Raw genomic sequence first — 24,540 nt, 5'->3', positions numbered from 1 at the left:
TAAATTCTTATGAGAACAAGTTAGGTGCACTTAAAAATAAAGACTTATCATGACCTGTCTTGAATTTTCCAGTTTTCCTTGTTGCTTTAAAAAAGTCAAAGGTATATGGTTAAACACAATTTCATAACAGAACAGTTTGAATAATACGTAGAACAGCTGAATATACAACACAGTTTCCAAGAATTACTGTAACATTTCAGGCTGAGGTTCTCATGGTTGAGATGCAGACAGTAAGCCATCCATACCAAACAGGTGAGGACTTCCATATTACTACTATAACCTACTGATTTTTGCACCAGAAAACCTGGCTGATTCACAAATTTAAAGGAAATAAGCAAGTCAAGCTGCATTTTCCAAATAAAGATGTCTGTCTGTTTTTTTTCCCCTCTCCAAAGGAAGAAAAGAAATAGTTCAGTAACTGCTAGTTGGCTTTATAGCAAAATGTTTCGTCTATATTTCTGCATAATGTCAGGCATGAAAATACATGGTTGCATTTAGAGAGTGACACTAGGACAAGTTGACATTTCCAATTCATTTGGTGGATAAGTTACATTTGTTTTACATCATCTGGCAATAAAGTTTCAACATAAAAGCCTGAGCTAGGAATTTTATTTGTTATTAAAAAAGAATGTTCCAAAAAATAAAGCGAAGAAGTTAAAAAAAAAAAATCAGAAACAAAACCCACAAAAACCTCATTTTGTTGGATGCCTCTTCCTCCTTATAATTAAAGTTCTTGGAGCTTTTTTTTTTTTTTTTTAAACTCTACCCTATCAGCAATATCTATTTCACAGCTTCGGTACTTCAACAGAGATAACAGGATTAGCATTAATGAAGTGGAAACCTAGAAATTCAATTTCCATATACATTTTATCAACTCACATATTTCCAGGACCCATAAAAATTAGGGCTCTGGGTAAGAATTGCGTGTTTGGAAATTTTAAGAAAAATGCCTACTCTTAACACTTCCACTTCTAAACAAAAATCAAGTACATGCCATATTGGAAATGTCTAAAATCTTCTAATCAAATTTTAAACACACAGGGACAATTGTTACTTTGTCTAAACAAAATTATCTTTGCCAAGGTGGTATTTCCTTCTGAGCCAGTGTACCGCTCAGGAGGGTTTGGTTTCAAGTGATTTTTCATCCCCATGGCATTATACTTTCCCTGAAGAGTTCAGCTTAGCAGAGAAAAGCAGAATGAAAAAAAGTGTGGGGAAAAAAAAAATCCTGAAAAAACACACTTCTTCCTGATCACAGGCCAGATGTACTCCCTCCAGAAAGAGAGAAAAATGCAACGTCAAGAGGTATGAACTCAGGCTTGCAAGCCAGGAATTCCCTATTCCTGATCCATACTGTCACACAGACTCTTTTTACCACCTGGACAAATCACTTGATTTGTTTCTCCATTTTCCCATTTCTGATTTTGATTTTTTTTCCCCCCTAATATAATGGTGCTGTTATGCTTTGAGGTATCAGCTGCTTTCAGATTAGGGGAGGAGAAGGTGTGAAGAGACATAATGAAAAACATCATCCCAATTTTTTCTCTTCTCTCTTCCTTCACCCAGACATTGCTCTCATCTCTGGTGGCAACTGAAGGGCGTTTGAGCCTCTGGGATGGCCAGGAGAGAACCAGCCAGAGGCTGTGGCTTCGGCAGGAACACAGCACAGATACGTGGCACTGACGGGCTGCTGCTTTCTCCTCCTCAGTGCTACCCAACCCAATGTTGAGCTGAGCCTACAAGACACTGTAAAAGCAGCCACATCAAGCAAATAGCAAGCAAAGTGGGCTTCTACTCCAGATGTTCCTAATGGACCCACTGGAGAAGTTCAGCAAATACTTGTACGCCTAATACGCTCGAGCTGGAATGGCCAGATCTGCCGACACAGGCCAAACACGACCCAGAAATGCATTCACCCTAAATGCAAAGGGCATCAGCTTCATCAAGCTGGTCTAAACAACCATGTCAAGAAGGTAAAGCTGTTGCAAGGAGCTGTTTGTCGGCTCTTTAGGAGTCTAATCTAGGATGGGGTTACCTAAACCAGCACTAGGCAGAGCTGTTGCCTTCTCTCCCAGAATCATTAGCATTAACTAGGCAAAGTAGAATTGGAGGGTTGGGGGAGAAAGGCGATTCTGCCAGGGCAGTGCAGGGGCTTGAGAACGTGAAGGCTTCAAACAGCACTAGAACCTGCAGTGGGAAGATATCAGAAGTTGGGTGAGGTTATATTTGAGAGGTATAACAAAGGAGAGCAACGAGTCCATGCTAGAACCTGGGGGTGCAGATTTGAAGGGCACAGAGTAAAGATGGGACTAGGACTAGGTTTTGGTGGAGATCACAGTACAAATATTTTTAGAGATAAAGAGACCATATGACTTGCTATGCCTTAAGGGCTGCTGGGAAGGGCCGAAGTAGGCTGGAGGGCACAGGTGAGCATGGGAAGGCTGTAGGAGAGATCCAGGCTATGACAGAATAGAAGAAAGGAGGAGGAGGAGAAAAAGGTGATTTCAGAACTGCTGGTTGAAGTAGTGTTCAAATGCTTTGAATGCAAAAAGGTCTGTAAATGTGTTAAGTCTGGTTGTTCAAAGCTTTGAGGGAAGGCCTGAACAATAGGGAAAATAAAAACAAGACTGAAAATAAGGAAGGGGAATACATCCAGGGCAAGCATGGTATTTTACTGACATTAAACTGCATCCAGACAGCAACTATTTGGCAATTTCTTTCTGGAAAGCCTCCCAGATTTCCCCCCTCCCCTTACACACACCCATCTAGACTGAAGAATCTAAGCAACTAATTCAGCTGCTTCCTTTCATGCTAAGGTCTGAATTAAGAAACATGTAAGGCAAAAGTAAATACATTTTCATTCCTTATAACACTGCAGACGTCTTTTTTAAAAAAATCTTATACAACAGAATATCTATTATGCTGAATCAGAGTAGCAACTTAATTCAGACATTATTGCATAAATACATCACAACAGATCCATCTTACTGTGCTATTTGCATATGCCATCACATGATACATGAGACTGTTAATTAGCAGCAGTGTTAATCTGTTCTACAAATTCCAGGCTGGGGACACTTCAATCAAACCAACACAGCCAAGAGACAGTTTTACTGCGCACAAGCCTATTACAGTAATTTAAAAACCAACAGAAATCTTCATGGTAGGGGAAAAAGAGGCAGGGCTTTTCTTTTTAAAAATTCTACATAACTGCACCTTCCTCTAGTTGATTTCCTATGCTGCATGGTGGCAGAAGCAGGCAAGCTGCCACCAAGACTCCATCTGTTATGCTTGGTGTGCAAAGCATTTCCTGTAGCAATGGAAGCGTCACAAGGCAGAGACTAGCGTTCCCATGCAATCATGTGTTGTTAGGGTAAACATTAGGAAGTTTAAAAAACCTTATTATTTTTAAAGGATGAGAAGAAAGATTAAGTTCTGTAATCTATGAGGTTTGCCATCAGGTGCTTCACAGTAGGATGATTACTATTCCTATTATTTTTCTATTTTTTTCCCCCAAAATAAAAATTCATTATCTTAATATCTAGTGCAGATGAAAAGCTGAGACCTGACACCAGGTATAATACAGTAAAAAGTTACCTTAAGATAAAAGCCAGGCAGTGAGTTGTTGTATCAGAGAAATCTATTTTTTACTGCCATTTTAAAAAGGAACTGAAGACTAGATGACTGATGTTTATGAATGGAAATAAACTTCCATAGAGTAAGGCATAACAGGCAAGACAATAATGATTATGAAGAACATTTTGAGATGGAAAGGATTATTTTCAAATTACAAGGGCTGACATAATGCTAAATTTTACTTTGGATAGAAATGCTGTGTATAATTCTGCCATCAGGGAACTGCCAGAATCAAGCAAAGTACTTTTCACTACAGGACAAGGAATTTATATTGAAAATAATATCCTAACTAAACAAACCCTAGGTTTTTTTTGGGATCTTCTTCCCAAAAAAGAAAATAAAAAAAAAACCCAACAAAAAACAAAAACCAAAACCACAAAGAAATATTTAATGCAGGTCTAAATTCCTTAAGACAATCCAGCAAGATATGCCCCAAATCTGCCCGAGCAAAACATTCTGCCAGAAACCTCATTTCTATCTCTGCTTTTTATAACATTATGGACTGCAATCACAGTCTTGTTTCAAAGCTAAGACAACTACAGTATCCATATACAATCATGCCTTGTTCTATAAAAGAAATAAAAACACCTTCTCTTCATCCTTCCTTGAAAATTATAACCAGAAAGGATTTTTTTTGTATAGACTTTACTGCTTTCCACCTTACTCTCCTTTTATCCCTGTAAAGCTATGCATTAATGCTCATTAATAGAGACCCACCTAACTAAAAAGCAATAAAAGTGTGCTCTTATTTCAGGGATTTTTCTTTAGCTCTAGTCTGATCCTGTCAGCAGCAGGGCAGCATCGGTGGTACTCAGGGGATGGGCCCTGTGGTTCAGCTTCGTCCAACGCAATCAGGTTCACGTACTCTAAGCTGCTTCACGAAGGAAGCAGCAACACAGCAAATGGGGATGATTGAGAGACTACAAAACCTCGCTCCTGATGCCAGCTAACACGTTAATGCAGGCACACACCGTTACTGACCCAATGCAAGTCATTTACTCGGCAAAGAATTACACACATTTTTTCCCCTATCCAGCTACCTTCCTGTGGGTTAAGTGAATTGAATCCATTTAGCCAGAAGCCAGTGGAGTCAGTGCAAGGGAAGCAGCATGAGCACAGGCAGTAAACTGGGAAAGGGAGTGAAACAGCAGAGAAAGGGGGCTTTCCATTTTTGGTGCCCCCAAGCTGCAAGATCAGTGCAATCTACTCTCAAATTTCACCATTAGGACACTGCATGGAGTGTCAATTGCTGTTGAAAAAAAATGCTCAAGCTAGATCTTCACAAATGGATGGGCAATCTTGGAGAGGGCACAGAAGGCCAGAGGTCTGAAATCTGCATTCTATACAAATCAACATTTTGATAGATTTAATAACATAAAAATCAAATTAACTTAGAATTCTTCAGATACAAAAAAGAGCCATACCTTGTACATTAACTTAAACTTGGTTTATATCCATTTTTCTAATGAATGTGAATTAAGTCTCATGTGCAGAATCTAAGCTTGGACTGAGTTTGAATAATAAGGCTATAATACTATAGCTTTCCTCAGTGAAAATGCTATTATTTCACTAAACTGCCAATCATATTTTGTTAAGCAGCAATACAAACATTTTGTATACTGCAAAAAAACGTCATGAACAATGACTTCACATATTTAGTCGTGGATATTCAAATGAAGAGTAAGTCAAGACATTACTTTAAACCAGGCCTTCTGCATTCTGCTGAAAGACCTGTCAGGCTGCTTTTCTTCACTGGGAAAAAGGGAGACAAGAAATTTTCTATGTACTAATACTTGATTTGCTCTTGGTTTGGTGATGTACACAGCTAATGTAAATATGCTCAAACAATTTCTAATAATATAGATAGGGAATGGAGCCATTGGAAAAAAAGTTAAGAGATCAGAACAATGCCTTAGAAAGAAAGGAGAATACGAGGAAAAACTGTTCACTTTTCTTCCTCATCTGCCATCCCAAGGAAGAAGATAAAGAATAAATAAATAAAAGACAGGGAAAATAAAGCATGCACAAAGAAACCTACATAAAAAAATAAAAGCTTTAATAACTTATATTCTACAGAATATTCTATGCTTTAGAAAGACAGAGAAAAAACATGACATATACATGCCATACTGATTATATTGCTCAAAAGCATTGAAAGATGCTCAAGTGATGATAACAACATAACAATTTATAGTGAGAAGAACATTCGGGATAGAAAATGAGAGAATAAAGGAGAGAAAACTAACAAGAGGCACACAGCAGAAAACAGACCGTAGCACTGCAACAGACAAAAATAGTACGAAGAGAAGAGCAGTTTGAGAGAAATACTTTCAATTATTTGTTTCATTTTACAGAAGTGTTAACATGAAAATATTACAATAAAATAATGCTACAGAACATGTAAAGCATGCTGCAGACATCATCACTAGAAAAATGAGTGTAGTGTTTAGATTTTGAGGGAAATGGGAAAGTGGTATTTTGACACATGTATTTTTCACTCAAACTAATAAACTCTGGAATATTTTCCAAGCTGCAAATAGGACAGTATTATGAACATCTCACAACGTCTGTGTACTTTAGAGGATTTCACTTCAAACCTTTGGTTATCACTGTTACCACCTACAGGTCATAATGCTGATTCCATTTTGGATCAAGTGTATTCTTCACAGTATCTGTAGAATGGCATTGGCCAGATCCGTCCACCACAACCTTAGCAAATGGATCAGGAAGTCCTAAGAGGAGGAAAAGAAAAAAAAAAAAAAAGCAAACTAGCAAATGGATCAGGATGCTTTAGAGTCCTGTATCATTGCAATTTTTATTTTTTTTTTCTAAGTATTTTATTTGAAGTTGCCTTTTATTTATAAATGAGAGCCACATTTAATAAATGGGAATAACATGATGTATTAAGCACAGGAAATGGCTAAATTAGCCATTTATTTCACTGATACAGACCAACAAAAAGCCAAACACACTGGGAAAAAAATCTGAACACCTTAATCTTCCTAATTCAGGATTGAGTAAATGCTCAGTATACAAAGAATTCAGCAAAAGGCAGAGAAAACAGATTTACATTCTTCCCATTTTTAAGATTAATTACAATCATGATTTTGGTTGTTATTGCTATTACAGGAAACCAGCTGTAACAGGCTATTCTTGCTTTTGAGGTCTACCTTGTTTTCTGTTAGCTTTCTACTTTATTTTCTGCCAGCTTAGTACCTTGGAAATGCCGAACACAGGTTCAGTTGATCAACAATCAGTACAAATCAGTGCAAAGACGGTGCTGAACTACACAGCAGAGGACAGGAAAGCAGCAGGACCAGCGCAGCCTACTAACTGACCCCAAAAGAGATGGTCCCACGATTATTGCCCCTAAGTCATGCGGTCCCATCCCTTTTCTCCCTCATCTGAGTGCCCAGGGAGTCGGCTGAAGGAACTAAGGTGGTTGAAACATTATTCACATTTTCTGTAGCGCAAGTTTTGTACCAGTTCCGCTTCCTCAGGTGACTCACGATGGAGCCAGTCAAGCAGCAGAGTGGCTCAAGACAAATGTCTGACAAAGCACGTGGGGATAAAGGCAAAGGACATGGGGAAGGGAACGAATGGGACCTCGTGATATTTGTGCTTCAGTACAGAGGTGAATCACAGATTTCAAATCTTGAGAGGTTTTTTTAGGCATTATTAAACTGTTAAACACCTGAAAATTTGCAATCAATACAAAAACCCAGCTATAAAGCCAGTTTTGGAAGTATCACAAATTACAACATAATTCTGCATCATCCCTTCTTCAAGTTCTTCTCAAAGTTCAGGTCTGATCTTTTGAATTCTTCCTAGTCCCATCTGGGAGGCGGCAGGCAGGCGATCCGTGCGTGCATGTCTACGCAGCCAATAACATTCCTATCTGCCTCCTTCATCCACCTCTTAGCACTTCTTTCAAAACATTATTAAAATTAATTAAAATATAATTTCAGAGTAGGTAAGTATTATGAAATGATCATTAATAATTAAGATGTACATCTGTCTGCTGGACAAAAAGTTCTTATATGAAAAACATTTTAATAAATATGTGGGACTAATTGAAAAACATGTAATTTGCCAGAGAGAGTAAATTTGTTTCCCACTCCCATCAAAAACAGAGAGTGTGTCAGTGGTTTAATTATTACTATGAATCTCTGACAAGTGTCACCTAACAAAAAATTAGAAGCCCTGAAATAAAACCGTGTGAAAACACCAAAGCCTCCAGCCTCCCTAATGCAAATATCTTCATACAATGATCATGTGCAAAAACTGGCATATGGAACCTGCACAATATTTATCCCATCTCTAAATGTATAAAACTTTAATAGCTACTTACGGAAAAAATCCTTTTTCACCAAGTTTTTTGCACACAGTACTGTAAGAAAAACAGAAATACAAAATTAAGTTACTGATTCCCAACTTTAAAAAAAGTTACTTTACCTGTCCAGCATTCCAGAAAATCCTGTTCAAAATAAAATGAACATAAATGAATTGTGCTCCTACATCATTTACATTGTCATGTAAAATAATTCTGAAAGCTGAGCCAGAAGTGTCATCTTTTGGCAATTTACCTTTAGGTAGATGAAAGTGGAAGTGATACGCTAGTGGTTTCCTCAGGCAACAGTTTCACAGGCTGCTTTTTTTTTTTTTTTTTTTAAGGTTTTGCCAACTCTGTGTTTCTCTAGTGAGGAAACTGGACCATTTCTAACTGGCTCATCGTACAGTGGCACAAACAATGGTGCCAGTAAAATTAGTGGTGTTTCACAAGGAAGGTTTTATGTTCAGTTCTACAGAGCAGCAAAAGCTTCCTTGACCATAAAAAATAGGGCATTAGGCACTCCAGGATTTTCTGTTATCCTGCATGGAAACTAAGTAAAAATTTTTACCTGAAAAACATTTGGGTGGAGTAGACTGACTACTAATGCCAGAGTTTTGATGGCTCCAAAGATATGTTTTATTTGTAGAAGCTGATAATTGTTTCAGGCTTTTCTGTTTAAATTAAAAGGGAGGAACATTTGCATTTGTCAACTAAAAAGACCAAAGGAAAAACAATCACACATGAGAATAGAATAAATAATAACAAAAATAAAAGAAATTAAAAATAAAAAAGGTCAAAGGGGGCAACTTTCATATAAAGATGCCAAGGTACACACACAAGACTTCTCACATAATCCACCTCTGTTCAACTACATATGCTTATCTATTATCACAGGTTTAGTAAGCAGGAAATATTAGATTCCCCTGTGAAACATTAAAATATTTACTGATAACGCAAAAGGATTCTTGGATATTGAGTGAAAGCATGAATTCCCACAGCTAGTACAAAAACGAATAAAAAGGGAAGGGGGGGGAAGAGATATTTGGTTGGAGTGGATGCTGCGGAGGACTCCTCAGTATGTGATTCCCTTGGATATTTTTTCTATGAGATCGCCAATATTTATTACTCCCAGGAAATGCAAAGACAGAGAAGTGCATCGAATAATCACATCCCACAGACACCACCTAAAAACAGTTGGTCATGCTTTCCCCATAGTATATCCTCAAACTAATCCTGCAGGGCTACTGATTCTCCAATTTTGTTTTCAGTGTTTGCCCAATAAAATTAAGCGGAGGTAGTCCATGGAGATTTCCATGGTCAGGGCAGAGAAACACCACCCTGAATAGTTCTGCATGCTAGCACTAACTTATGTATTATTCCAAATCAATAGAATTAATGTTTTCCCAATTTTTATGTTCATAAAGATGTTGATTTTAATGAAATTGCTTTCCACAGGAATTCAGCACTGTAAAATCTAGCTAAAACTCTAGTCAGGTCTAACGAGTTTTGGTCCTCCATCAAACAGAAGGGGACACCTATTAATGACTACAGGGAGTCATAAAACAGTTCCCTGCACATTGACACATACATAAGGTATATACATAAGCTCCCAGGCAAGTTTCAGCATATTAGTTTGATGCAAGGGGGTGTTAATAACAATACTGCTAACCTGAAAAAAATTGCCAGGTTTCAGGTTGTTATTAGTTGTTCTTTTTAAAAGATGATAAAGGTAAAAAAATTATTTCTCACCAAAGACATAATGGTAATCCTAAAGCAGAGCTCTATTTAAGGGATTTTCACCCAATAATTCCACTGTAAACAGTCAACAGTAGTAAAACGTAACAGCCAAATGTTCTAGGTAATTCTGATACCTGGAGTTCACGCATGTATAGGAAACAGACTGTGACATCACTATCCATGCCACAAAACATTCAAATAAAGTCCTTAGGATGATGGAATAAAAATCTAGTTACTAGACTTCCATGTGCCCAGCAATTTAAAGTCTATTCTATCCATACAATTGACAACAACTTGAAAAACACTTGAAGAAACAGGTAAGACAAACTTTGAAAAATGCTTCTTCCTTCAGATTTTGTTACACCAAGAATATCCTCAGCCTGAGTTGTCAACAGAAACCAGTCACCCAAGAACTGACAGGTTCCTGCTCACCAGACATCTTTCATCCAGCGGTGAAAAATTTCAAGTAAAATAGATGAATACATAGATAGCCACTTTTTTAAATATCTTAAAAAAATTGTGCAATTTTATCTATTACAAGAAACGGGAAGTGTCAATGAAGCTGAATACTTTAAATCCAACAGTTATGTCAAAATTCATCTATAGCACAGCAAGCCAGAAAATATGTTCCTGAAATTGCAGAGTATGTAAAAAAAAAAAAAAAAAGATGTTTGACTAATCTTTTGAGAAAGAAATTGCAAGCTTAACTAATTATAAACACTTCCTTTCAAAATATTAAGCAAGCCTGCCAGTGCAATTTAACCAAAGTTTCATTTTATAAAATTGGGCACACACACAACATACAGACTAATAACTGTTTCCCCAACAATTAGCCATGAGTGAACAAACTAATATTTTTGGCTCAAGATTTCCCTGTCTAGTAACCACATTTAAGGAAAGTCAGATGTCAACCCATTCTGGCTCTGTCAGGTTAACAAAATAGGAGAGACACTGAGAAATCTTCCATTAACAACGCCCTCCCTGCCAAGTATTTCTAGGTAAAAAAAAGCCCAGGTCCCAGGAGCTCAATTCTAAGCGAGACAATCTTCCACGCACAGAGCTCTAATCTATCTCTGGACTTTTTCTGAACAAAACTTTTCCCACTGGTAGGAAAAGTACCAGAGTTTATGCTCCACTTTCCTAACAGTTTCAACACTGTATTAAAACCTATTCTGAATATTCTGATAACCAACTGATTAATAGTTCCTTGAGAATAAAAACTAAGGAAGTTTGGTTTCCTATGGATTTATGTTTTCTGGTTGACTGAAAGCCACAGCCGAGGCTGTTCCCACCGGTAGGGCATTTAGACAGACACTCCCACGCAGACTCTCCAGTGGTCTAGCAACACGGGATCTCTCGCTGCAGCTTTTTCCTCTCATTTCAGGTCACTGCTAGGGTCTCCTCTTTAGCCAGGCAACAATTCTCATAAAACTCATGGGACTTCATTATCTTTGAGACCTCTATCCTACGTCAAATTTGAGCCAAAGACTCAAAAAACAGAAAGAACCATAGCAAGATATATTTTTCATGACAAAGCCAAGTTAAAAGGCTAAGATTCTGGACCCAAATCCACATCATTATCAGATCTACACAGTTGCACCATTAATAGATCCTCTAGAGGCACAAGGCCACTGAAGAAGGTTATTTGCATGTGCTTGTTTGAAAACATTTTTCATCAAAATTATTTTTAAAGAAAAAAAAGTTAAGCTACTTAAACTTGCACTGAAGGTTTTCAGAAACTAGAATACAAACCAATGTCTGTACGTTTTGACATTGGTTTGGGGGTGGAAAAAAAAAGGGGAGGAGGAGAAGCATTGTACCATAAGTACATCATCAAGAGACATTAATGGCTTCTAGTACACATATGTAGATAAAGTATTTATTACAAAGTATCAATGAGTCAGTGGATAGCTATGGTTTGTATTTATTACAGACTTCCTGGGTAGTCTACAGAAAAGAGAACATTAATATTCCAATATGAAAGAACAATACATATGTGCCAAGACAAACACGCACGCCAGTTTTACATACTATATGTTCATTAAATATCTTTTTATCATACTTTATGATCTCATTCTAACATATGCTACTCAGGTCAGTTCATGGAAACATGAAAAGGTATTATAAGCTACCTAGTCTCCTTCCATGACTGCTTTGCTATGCATAGTTTTCAAATATTAAAAAAATAGGAATTAAGTGAATCACATTTGCCAATTTCCTCTCTTATTTATTACTCCAGTGACTGACAAAGAATGGTTTACTGAAAAATAATATAACTATTGCAAGTAAATGCAAAATATCTAATATTCCCAAACTCCTGTAACATAATTTATGTGTTAGCTATTAAAATTTACATGCAATTGTAGAGGGGGATGAAATAATTGGTTGAACCCATAAAAAAATTGAAAGGATTCATATTTTTCCTCATTTTTTGAACTCTTCTTACTCTTTTTGCTAGCTGCTAAAGAACTCTTTTGTTACAACTGCTTTTTATCTTGGAATAATTTTTACAGAAAAATCAAACTTTTTACGATATCAAATTTATGGAAGGTATCTTATGTTATACATTACTACTATTTTATGTAAGTATTAAAAAGTATGTTTATTTCAGAATAGTAAGTGTGTGTGTATATATATATCTCACAAAGTCTCTATACTTCAAGGGAAGAAGAACACGAAGAGGAAAGGAGAGTACCATTGTAAGAAGCTTGCAATGAAAACAAGTAAAAAGTGATAAAGATATACGAGACTTCACAGAATCACCACATCTTAGATATGATCCAAGAGTCTTCAATGATCCTATTCACCTGCAACTCTAGGATAACAGACCAAGAACAAGCACTGAGAAAGGCAACACTGAGAAAGAAAATGTTATCTGAATTTAAGGAACTTGGACATTTAAGGGTAGCGATTTTGTATTCAACCCTTGCCAGTATTTCCAACCTATATCAAATTGTTTATGCAATCTATATCAAACTCTTTATAGCCAATCAGTCTACCACATTCTTTCACACCTGCAAAACAGGAATAATACTACTTTACCTCACAGGTACATTGTAGTATAATACTACTGTTATAACGTGTCTCTTGATTTATGAGAAATTACACAGTTTAAACGTGTTTGTACCCAGCAACACCATGTGCTAGTATCTCAGGGCTATAGTTGTAGATGATCACTATAGAAATATATTATTTTTTAATACAGAAATTTTAAAACCAATCTTTCTGAAGCAAATAATTTTTAAATGTGTATATTGGAAAGACATCAATACTATCAGCGAACAATACAGGAAGGCAGGTAAGAAAATAAAAAGCAATCACAAATGTCCATGGAAGCGAGTGTACCAGCTGAAGAAGCGGAAGGAAACACATACTGAACACACCTAAAGCTCCGTAGGTGACTCAGTAAGAAAAGACACCACCCCCACCCCCCATCTCATCTCAGATCTCCGTAAGTGACTGATACTGTGTCAACGGCCAGCCTCGAGTTTACAGGGGGAAGAAAAGGACCGGGTCCAAAGCTAAGATTATGTTTACTAATCTTCTGGCTTTTCACGTGTCATCACCATAGAAAAACTAGTTCAGCTTTCTGAATCCAACCAGCAGTTTTAACATCATAATTCCTGTTGGCTTTTTTCTTTCCCCAAGGGTTTTTCTCCCACAAAAAGTGCTTGTTCCAGAACATATGTAACACCCGGGATAGCGAGGAGGACAGGCTGCCTATCAATTTTTACCACAATAGTTCATTTTGAAGACAAGTCTTTCTTCCCTCTACAGAAACACCATCTTTTAATGAAAGCCATTAGCATTGCTTTTTGTGATCAGATCCCAGTTGTTTGCATGTAATACGCAGTGCAATACAATCACTAAAATAAGTCCCAGCTGTAGAAACACAATGCTATGCTGTTGCTAATGTGTGTTGTACTGATAATGAATGGTCGTCTATGCTTTAATCTGAATAAAGCTCCCAACTGCTCTGTCTCTCCTTGCCAAAAATTCCCCTTCCTCCTCCAGACTGTGGTTGCATTCCAATTACACTGCTGATTGGAATGAGCCTGCTTGGGGGAGGGAGAGGGAGGGAGACAAATGAACACGCACACACGCCTCTCCTTGCCTTCCGATGGCTGCCCCTGGGACCCAGAGATTGTTTGGGGTGTTTGAGCCTATGGCTGACATGACGTACTTTTCTCCACATTGTATAAAACTCTTCGTAAATTTATTTGTTTTAGAAAAAATGATGGGCAAATGGCACACTGTGCACAGGTTCCAGCAGGAGCTCAATGCTTTAAACATTTCTAACAAATTCCTACTGTTTTCTTCCATTGTTGGCAAGCTACTGAGAAACTTATATTTTTCTGCTTGCACTCCCTCCTTGGACCTGCCTAAATTCCCACATAAAGATATAAACCAGGAGGTCTTCAACTATGCATTGAACAAAGAGCTGTAAATAACACCATACAGATTTGCAAATACAGCTGTTGAGGTAATAACTTTCTTAATCAAGGTTCTGAAATAAAACTGTTTATCCCAACTACTCACATTAAATTTTATTTTACAATTAATCTCTCTGAGGATTTTTTTTTTTAGTTTTCATTTCCTTTCAATTTTAATTTCCTTTGAAAGGTGTTTTTTCTGCAAATGAACAAACTAAGTGACAGAACATGATAATAAACTAAGAATTTACTTTCAGTTAATGAAATTCGTGCATTTTAGAAGATTGTGATCAATTATCATCAAGAAGGGACACACAAAGATGTTAGGTAAACTTAACAAATACATGTTTTACAGGTGCACAGGGGTTTTGAGTAAAAAAGGTATTGAAACATGAAATGGGTAAGAATGCTGCAGCTGACCATTATTCTAACCATGATCACTGATCAACAGGAGCTGGAGGGTTTCATGTTGCACCTAACAATAGAGGGCTGCAGCTGTTCCCCAGGTCTAGCAATCACATGGATACAAGGTAGATCAGGAACCTGAACTGGCTTAACAGAAAATTAACCTTCTGGGGAGATGGGATTAGTTTGCCATTGGCTCCAAGAGCTGCGTTGACTTATCCTGCAGTCACGCCATCCATAGATCTAATGCGAAGGAAGTGGCAGAAGCACATGGCTGCAGAGGAGGGAGGATTAGCCAGGCTCTCTTTCTGAGGGCAACTGCAAGTTGCAGTGTAAAAGTGCACTCCATACCACTGAGTTTTCAGCTCAAAAAAAACCCAAACCAAACAAAAAAAAACCCAAAAACCACCACCCCCACAATATTTTCATTTTAATGGCGATTGCTGGTTTCTCCTCCTGTCTCTCTTTTGCAGTTCATAGAATCCTAGAATGGATTTTGGTTCAAAGGGACCTCAAAGATCACCTAGTTCCAACCCCCCGCCACGGGCAGGGACACCCTCCACTAGCCCAGGTTGCCCAAAGCCCCATCCAGCCTGGCCTCGAATGCTTCCAGGGATGGGACATCCATTTATTTGGGAAGGGAGGGGGGGAGGGATTAAAATAATTTTTTTAAAAAGCAGATTTTTGCCATCAGGATACCAAAATAACTACCTAACACCTTTCAGGTTTTCAGAGACACACTCTTAACCTTAAACATTCAGATGGAGTTTTATTTCCTATTCCTAAAGGACACTCAGAAGCACAGAACCAAAACATCGAAAAGCATTTGTCTTGCAGGTATACACACAACTGCTTTCAGGCCGCTCCAGTTTACTTATTGACAGCTGCTCTGAGTCTCACAAAGCACTAGTAATTTAGAATAACCCGACAAGCTCTAAACTAGAGTTGTTATATACAAAACAGGTACGAACACAGAGGCTGGCATGCTTTTCTTAAAGTATGGAGGGAAAATAATTAAACCTTTTTATTTGGATTTCAGTGCTACCCAAATTAAAACTCCAAACACCGTCCTCTGAAGATGTCAGTGAGCTGAAATGGTCACTGGTCACCCCCATGCCTCTTATTTTCTGAGACCAGTATAGAGGCAGCACATGCCAAGATGAAGGTGCCATACGACAAGCACAGGGAAGCCCAGTTCACCCAAGGACACCGGACAAACTGATGCCGATTTCAGACATACTCTGCTGGATTAGTTTAAATGTAAACACTCTCCACCATCCCCTAGATCCGTGGTTCTGCAGCAGGAAAGAGCAGTGTGAGCACTGCCTTCTGAAGCAGCCAGGGAAACCTCAAACCACCATCACTAGCTGTTTCATCTAGGTATCTTTTTCTGATGTGACTTAGGAAATGCATAACACAATCCCTTCTGTCCCCAGAGCTATGGGAGCCAGGACAGCTTGGAAGGGATGAAAACGTCTTCAACGGGCACAGCTATCTTACCACATACACTTACTGCTCATACTGGCAGGAAGCTAGTTTCCAATTCTCTTTCAGAATTGTAAACCTAATTTAAATCTAATGCAAATTTAGAATCACGCACCAATTCTAACTGTCTTACTGGGAATACACGTTAGAACAATTCAGAAGTACTAATGAATTTTTAAAGTGCTATTAAATACTAACCTGTTAGCTTGGGGAAAAAAATTTAAAAAAATCAACACTAGTTCTAAGTGACATATAAAAGCATTATTGTTAGGCTGATAGCCAAACACAAGGTAGGCAGCTTTAAAGTAAACTTTTAAATTACCTATTAGGATAGCCTTAGCACTAGAAAAGCACTTTTAACAAGAATTTCCTTTAATAACTGTTAAAATTCTAAATTGTCCCATAAACGTATTTCTGCAAGTTCAGCTTCAACACAAGCCAGATGCTAAATCCTTAATATGCTGCATGTAAAATGAAACCCATTTCAAAGGATCACATGCACCTGCTTATAAGCATTGTCAGTTCGAAATCCATGTCTCCACAAATCAGAATTATTCTTCTGGGACTACACAAAGCCACAATAACCTGCATGCAAACAGTAATATGGAGAAGTGAAAAATGCCCTAATAATGCAATATACTTTAAATCACTGCAAAATATGCCAGAGACTAACATAGTAACAGTACATTTTTCTTTCTAACAGATTCACTATATTAAATTCTGCCTAAAAGAGTAGGTTGTGCTTTGACTGGATTTAGAATTCTAGACCCATATTACTTGCATGTAATATAACTCATGGAGATTAAAATTCAAAATGAAAACATCACACATGTATCACAGAAGAAACATTAATAAAGATATATTGCATCACTGAATATAAACAGTTAAGCCAATAAATTATTCATCTCATGCAATAATCAAATTCTGGGACAGAGACTCGAAGGCTATTTTAAATTCCCGTAAGGGGACGACGACACGACAGGACGCAAGACTCCAGCAGTCTGTGCCGGGGATGTCTGAATGACTTGTGGACGCAGCCAGATGGAGTCTGCCTAGATTTGCCCTGTTTAGACTCCCGTTTTAACATCATGATGTCTACTTCACAGTATTGTTTTACTGTAAACAAAAGGCTTCCTTTTCCACTTCTCCTCCCTTATTCCACTCCAAGCCAAAAGTAAAACAAAACACAAAACCCCCCACACCATTGAATTCTTCCTTCAAGCAAATAATGCATTCACATTTCCTAGATTCATTCAGTGATGGGCTTACTGCCACACACGTCACCAACTCTATTCATGTGTCCAGTTTATTTGATACGCCTGTCAAGAGGTAAAGGAAAGAAATTATGCTGCCACTTCTGCATAAAGGTAGCAGCCCTCCCCAAGCACTTCAAATCATACCATGAAGGTTTACAAGTCTCTTTTAGGGAGATTTGTGTTTGAACCAGTGAAACTGAATATGTAGATGCAAAACCTTAAAGTTGTTTTTGGTTTGCCTTTTTTTAGCTATATACCAAATATGCAAATTAAATTTGAACGATACAGGATTAAACCATCCCCATGAGGGCTCTGTGCAAGCTAGGGCTTCGGTCCGAGCCTCAAACAGGGAAAAAGAAGTAACACTGAAGAAAACAAAGGCTATTGCGAATATTTGCATTTCCTGGTTTAGTGTGGATGGAGCCTCTCAGACCAGCCAGGATGTTTCTAATGCGTAACTTTCATACACTAGAAATTCCACTTCAGTTCTCCACCCTACTCCAAAATGGCCTAACCCTCACATCTCGTCCATTTTTCAGCATCTGAAAAACCACTACTGTGCCATGAAGTCATCATAATTACACTGCTTACAGAGGCTAAATACTCTGCTGGTCAGTTGGGGTGGGGTGGGGGAGAGAGGGGGAACAACATAGCTTTAAATTAACAGCTATTAGAATACTTAAAAAAAAAGTCAGTAGTCAAAGATCAATTTTCAGACCAATTTCAAAGTTCTCTCTTCTGTTTCTCACATTTGTAGTAAGTATAAAATTGTATTCCAGTAAACAAAATCAGGGTGGGAAACAGAAATTCACTCAAGATAAATGAACCCACTAGCTTTGCTGTTATATTTGCTGTATGATCCTCTCTTTTTTAATTATTTTATCTTCCTGCAATATTAAAAACATAATTCCCATTGAAAAAACTTTTAACTTAAAGTAACATTACCAAGATTAACTAATCTCAAACTTGCAGAGGTGGTTATTCTATGCAAGTGGGAGCGAAGTAAACTCTATTACAAGCATTAACTTATCCTAGAAATACAGAAATGAAGTATTATTTAAGAGCTCAGGCAAAGAAAAGGGCGTACTCTTATCTTAAATTCTTAAGAATCATTGTGTTAAAATCTTACCTCAATCCTTAAAGACTTGTTTGAAATCCCAGCAGCTATTTTTTAACCAAGACCCACTTTAGACAGATGTGATTAGTCCAAAATTACCAACTTGCAAAATACTTGAGAGAGCACAGGGTTCTTCCTCTGAGGATGGGTAAATAAAAAGGTAACATGGAAATTTACCCATATATTTCTTAGCTTGTTTTGACAGGAACAGGGGTGGGGGGAAAAAAGCTAACATGAGAAACAAATTATAGTTCTGTTCTGACTGATGTATTTCATGCATCTCTGAAAACGTGCTGGGGAAAAAACCAGGCTAATAAGAAGCAGAGCCCTCGGATTTGTTTCACTGCAGTAAAACTCTCCACCCTCTGAATGATCTATAGTAGAGGCAACAACAAAAGAAATTCATGATCCAATTACCAACCAGACAAAAATGCCCTGAATTTTAAAAAGGGCTTCAGACAAGAGGCACCTGCAACTAACTCAGACTCCTGGGTATCAGGAATTGTAGATACCAGCAGCTTTCCAGACTTTAGGACTGCTGCCATCTCTGTCCGGACACAGTCACACACTTGATTTAGACAGGAAGTCTCAAAATTCTGTCTCCACTACAGACACGATCCTAGGGGGACACTGCTACTGCTGGGAATTTTCTGGGAAGAGGCAAAAGGAAAAGAACCAAACACACACACACAAAAAGACACCAAAAGCATGCAGATCATGAGTAATTCTCATGCCACTTTCCAGCAAAATTCCATAAATACTAACTTTATCAACACTAACAAAAGGATTATCAGCCACTTTATAAGAAACAATTCCTAAAACATGACAACAGCTAAGGTGACAACTTTGGTTGAAGGGGAAAGCCAAAGTAAATTTTAGCATTTCAAACATACGACTTGAAATGGTTGAGCAATCTTTTTAAAAAATCATTCCCTAATAAACAAAACAATGATAAAGAGTTTGTGAGGATCATGATTTCGATGCTATCACTAGTAAAAATCACTAATTAAGCATCCACCTTAATCTAAACTCCTAGTTCAGCACAGTTATGTTTTACTACTACACCTGATGTACTGAAACCGTATTATATGAACACAGATGAGCAATATACTCCTCTCTACATCCTCCTGCATTGCCATCAATATCCACAACTTCAGACACAGATTCTGATCTGTCTCCTTGATAATATGTGGATCCTGCCCCCTTCCCCTTTAATATAGTTGAAATGTTTAAACACAATGCCCCAGTATTTACTTTTCTTTGGAAAAATTGTTTTCAATGGAGTGCTTTCAGCTCTGGAAACTGCCTCTCTCTAGAACTTGACTGCTTGGCTTCTGCTGAAAGAAAAGAGGGTCAGCAGAAAGATGTGCAGACTAGATATACACCTTTACCTGGTTACTAAGCTCATGCCTCTGATTCCATAATTCTATCTCTACCTGCAGAAATACAATACCATATAAGCAAGGAAAACATGGTACTTCAAGAAAGTACATAGAGGAAACTAAGACAACATCACCATTCACACATTATTATTAAAATTCTCATGTACCTCAGTCCAGTCTTTTCCCCCTCATCACACAACCACGAAGCTTTATGTCCAGGAGGCAATTATATCAATAGACTATACAATTTATAAACTGATTTAGTTAGATTATTGCAGTTCTTTAATATGAACAGATTCAGCTTAGTTTCTCTGTGTAAACAGATGTGTTCTACAGATCAAACCCAAACAGTTTTAAGAAGCTGCTGCTGTTAAACAGAGATGAGCTAATTGGATGAGCAATCCCGTTTCAACAAAAGTAAAACAACTCATATTAAAGCCCTGTTTTTCTTGGTTTGTTTTTACACAAGTTGCTTAAATTAGTCAAATCAGTAGAATGTATATAATACTGTAAGAAATAACATAAAAGGGATTTTAAAGGAACAGGCCACCAAGCAATTCGGATTAAATAACTTGCCAATATATGAAAATAAAGAATCTTATCCAAAAAAAGCTCACCATGCTATTTAAACTACAATTTCAGAAATCTTTTAGGAAGATGCAATGTTCAAGCAGTGAAGAGGCAGGAATTTTTTTTGAGAAAAAGGAGCACATGGCAGAAGATAATAAGCAGTAGAGAATGAAGAGTAAGAAAGATAATGGGAAGCAGGTGAGACTGAAAGAAGGAGTATAAAGCTGATTACATTAATGTAAAAAGCTTAACACTGTGAATCAACACTCCTAACAGTATAGTAGATGAATAAAAAAATGCAGGAAGGTACTTCCAATAAGTTAAAGGATATTTTGTTACCTAGGCATCTACAAAGGCAGAGCTTCTTTCAAACCTAACGAGCAGGCAGGTATTTCCAGTGATCTCAAACACCAGTTATGAGCCTCAAAGTCTGAGTGGACAGAAGAAGGATTTTGAGGGGACACAGAAATGGGAAGCCCTCCTTTACTCTGGTGCCATTCACGCTAGAAACCCTCCAGCCTCTTGCAGTTCCGCTCACAAAGCGGTGTACTAAATATCACTTCTCCTCATTTCTACCCTTTCCTATATGGTTGCACATGCAAGGTAAGAGTGAGGATGCCAGACCCAGTTTTCCAGAGGAATCTTTAGATTCATTTGCTAGGCACACTGCTCCTTGGATATCTCAACTGCTCATTGAGTGCTACCCCAGGCACATCCCCCTCCCCCCGAATATAATTTGCTAAACAATATATTTTAATTACCAAGGAAAATAATTTTTCCTGTCACAACTATTTTCTTACATCTCAACTATTTAATACTGAACACCTTCCAATGACCTAACTCCTTTTGTTTCTCTATCATCTACATATCTTAGAGCCAATATGACAACTTACATTAAATGAAACAAGACCAGAGACGTGCTAAAACTCTGATTGATCAGCTATATGGACAATGAAGGAACAAAGAGGGCACAAGCTTTTTCCCCTCTTTATGTTCCTTTAACTAGTTTTGTAAACTGTAGCTCCTTTCTGCTTTATTAACTAAATATATTTCCTGTTTTTCTTTGTGCATTTGAGACTACGAATGGCATTGTCAATATTAAATAGATACAAATTTTTAAAATATTAAAAATCAAAATGCAGTGACCACCTTGGAACTGGCATGCTACATTAAACTACATCTCCAGCTAATCATGTGTTTTCACTAAATATAAGCAAATAAACTACACTAAGTCAGTTCACCAAGTTCTGCCAGCATCACTCGTGTCATGCCTGCATTCCAGACACACAACAGTCCTCTCTAAAAGGTGATATGGCCAAAGGGTCACAAGATGGGATTGCTTTTAGGATGCATGCAAACATTTTGTGATTTAGCCAAGTGTGAAAAAAGTACCTAAACACATTCAAACTTACAAAAGAGAAATTAGAACAAGCAAGCAAGTCTTCTAGATTTTGATTCTAAATATAGACGGCCATTGAGGAGACAATAAAAAGCACAGGATTGGAGAAGATAAAGTGTTAATCGCATATTTGGTGGTTTATGAGCCAAAGCAGTCTGAGGTTTAAACTGCTTCTGCTCAGTGCTCATCCCATTCAGAGACGATGAATCATTTCCCATTTGGCAACACTTCTGCCTACAAGGCTGTCTTCTGTGAGATTTCTCCTGTATCCTTGTAATAGATTTGCTAATTTAGTACACCTGACTTTGAGCAAAAGCTATTGTTGCCAGCTGTCAGACTAGACCTCGTCCTGTTTATCAGACACATCTAAACCATCCTGTTCTGCCCCAGTCATAGAAACAGAACACTCTTTACTAATCCCAGTGCAGTAAATTACTTTCTAATATCCTTGTTTTTCTTACTCTGCCAAAATACCAACACATCATAGATTTAAAGCAACAGCAAAATCAATTTATTCACAGCAGCTGGGCTCATACCAGTTTATCCAATAACCACTCTTTTTTTTTTTTACAGTCATATTTGCTGTTCTAGTCATTCTGTCCACAAATTTCTGAGTTTCAGCAGTAGAGGTTTGACTATTTTAAACAAAAGTAATATAAACTCACAGGGAGTGTATTCTAGTTTTTTAGGCAGGCCTCCACAGCTCTTTGAAAGATAAATCAGAGCAAAACAAAGTATTAAACGCCTCACACACAGTAAAACATTTCCTCATTTTCCCCAGGGCTTTGTGCATGCAAAAGAAACTGCATTACTTTCTGTTTATAAATATTTGTCTGGACAGCAGCTTAAAAGGGTAGGGGCAACAGAGAAAACATGTGGGGTTTTTTGTTCTGTTGTTCCCCCCCCCCCCCAAAAAAAAAACCCTAGCTACAGAGAATCTGGGAAATATATGAAAAAACAATTCATGTATGACATTTTTACTCCTAAACAAAATCTACCAGAATTTACTCTTTACATTCTGGATTACATATATCAGCTATACAAGTAGACTCAGTCTTTTCAGATTTTACACACTGCCCAGAACTCCTACTGCACTTTAAAAAAGCTAACTGTGTTCACAGAAACACATACCCACGCTAAATGCTCTTTTGATACTTTTCCAAATATTTTAAAATTCAGTATAATAAAAAAAAATAAATACAAGAACTCATCCACTTGGCTAACAAAAAATATGGAGCCTTTACATTCCTCTCCTCTTTTCCATTTTCCAGGGGCTGTGGAGCTGCTTACTCATCTCTAACATTCAAACCTGGCTTTGTTAATTCATGCTGAGCAGCGGAGGCAGTGCACCTGAACTCCTCCACCTGGGACTGGCTGGGAAGGCCAGTCAGAAACCGCAATTCAACATGCGGAGGCCATTTACTGTGAGCAGGTTCCACACCACCCTATGGTCATCTTCTGCTATATTTCTCACAAAAACAAAATTTAACTGTATTTGCCTACTTGGAGGCTAGCTGAGGATCCCCACTAATGGCTTTCTTCATGACAATAGCGATAGAACATTCAAAACGGGCTGATGCCTTGACTGGTTTCAGACAGAAAAAAGTAAAATAAATAAGAAATAAAGAACACAAACTCCACATAGGAAAGCACAAGAAATCATTTACACTGTAAGTAGCACAGATTGCTTCTAGAGTATAGATACAGGGAGAACTACATGCAGCATTGCTAACACATGATACAAATGAGAAAAGTTGTAGCAAGTTCCTAAAACAACAGGAAGTGAAATGCAAGAAATTATGAGTGCAGGGGGGAAAAAATATTTAGAGCAGTTGATAGTGATGTAGCAAACCTATGCAAGCAGATCACTATGATGCAGTTACTTATGGGGTGTGCCTATGTACAGGCAATCGGAGCAACTCTTAGAGGATTTGCAGAACATCCTCTCCCCACCCCAGTAACTGCTCATCTACTGCAACCGCCCTGCCCTCGCAAAGGGGGCACAAATCTGGAACCGCCTGCTGCAACCTCAGATGCAGAGCCAGTACCTGTTCGTCCAGGTGGGACAGTGGAAAAAAAGGCTAACAAGATCTTGGGATCTCAGGACAAATAACAGAATTGAGAAACAGTATTATTTCATTGCCCTACCACAGCTACATAGCCAGTCTAGACCCCTGTAAAGGCATTGTTCTTACAACTAAAAGGAGAAAGACCTATACATATATACATTTTCACAAGGTTTTTCATTGTTACATTTGAAGTGATGAATCAGATACTGTATTTCAAGTATTATTCATCTGTACAATTTAAGCTAGCCCTGAGTAATCATTAAAGAAAAACATTTGCCAGGAAAAAATAACCCAGAATATATGATTCATTCACTTGGGAAACAATAAAATGGTTCACTATGACAAAAATAACTATATTGTAAATACTTCAATTAAAAAATTAAAAAACCAGCCAAATACAATGAAGAAAGCATACCCTTAAAAAAAGCAAAAACCCCAAACGTGTATGTATGCAAATAAGAAAAAACTTGTTAGAGAAAGGTAAGTCCATGAAATACAGTTAACACCATATCTGATGGAAACTGTACTCTATTCTGTAGCTATTTAAGTTAATAGTCTTAAAACAACAAAGATACAGCTCACCTCGCAAACTCTGACAACTCATTATTAAGCTGATAAACAGATATTTATTTCAGCACAAAGGTGATGCATGTAGTGTATATCTGAAAAAGAAACAGACCACTGTTCTGGAAAGTTCAAGACAGTAACATCTCACGGA

General features: G+C 37.7%; 1 protein-coding gene across 1 annotated transcript in view; it reads right to left on the bottom strand.

Annotated features, from left to right (window-relative positions):
• Window positions 1-24,540, bottom strand: part of SMURF2 (SMAD specific E3 ubiquitin protein ligase 2) — a 67,574-nt gene that overhangs the window by 30,506 nt on the left and 12,528 nt on the right. Inside the window, exons 2-3 of the mRNA XM_075770827.1 lie at window positions 7,988-8,026; window positions 6,260-6,368 (exon numbers count right to left, since the gene is read on the bottom strand). Of these exons, the coding sequence (XP_075626942.1) occupies window positions 6,260-6,368; window positions 7,988-8,026 (148 nt within the window). The remainder of the gene's footprint in view (window positions 1-6,259; window positions 6,369-7,987; window positions 8,027-24,540) is intronic.

The sequence above is a fragment of the Balearica regulorum genome, chromosome 18 (assembly GCF_011004875.1).
Source record: "Balearica regulorum gibbericeps isolate bBalReg1 chromosome 18, bBalReg1.pri, whole genome shotgun sequence".
In the NCBI taxonomy this organism is placed as follows: Eukaryota; Metazoa; Chordata; class Aves; order Gruiformes; family Gruidae; genus Balearica; species Balearica regulorum.
The sequence above is the reverse complement of the archived record's forward strand: the minus strand, read 5'-3'. Positions and strand labels throughout refer to the sequence as shown.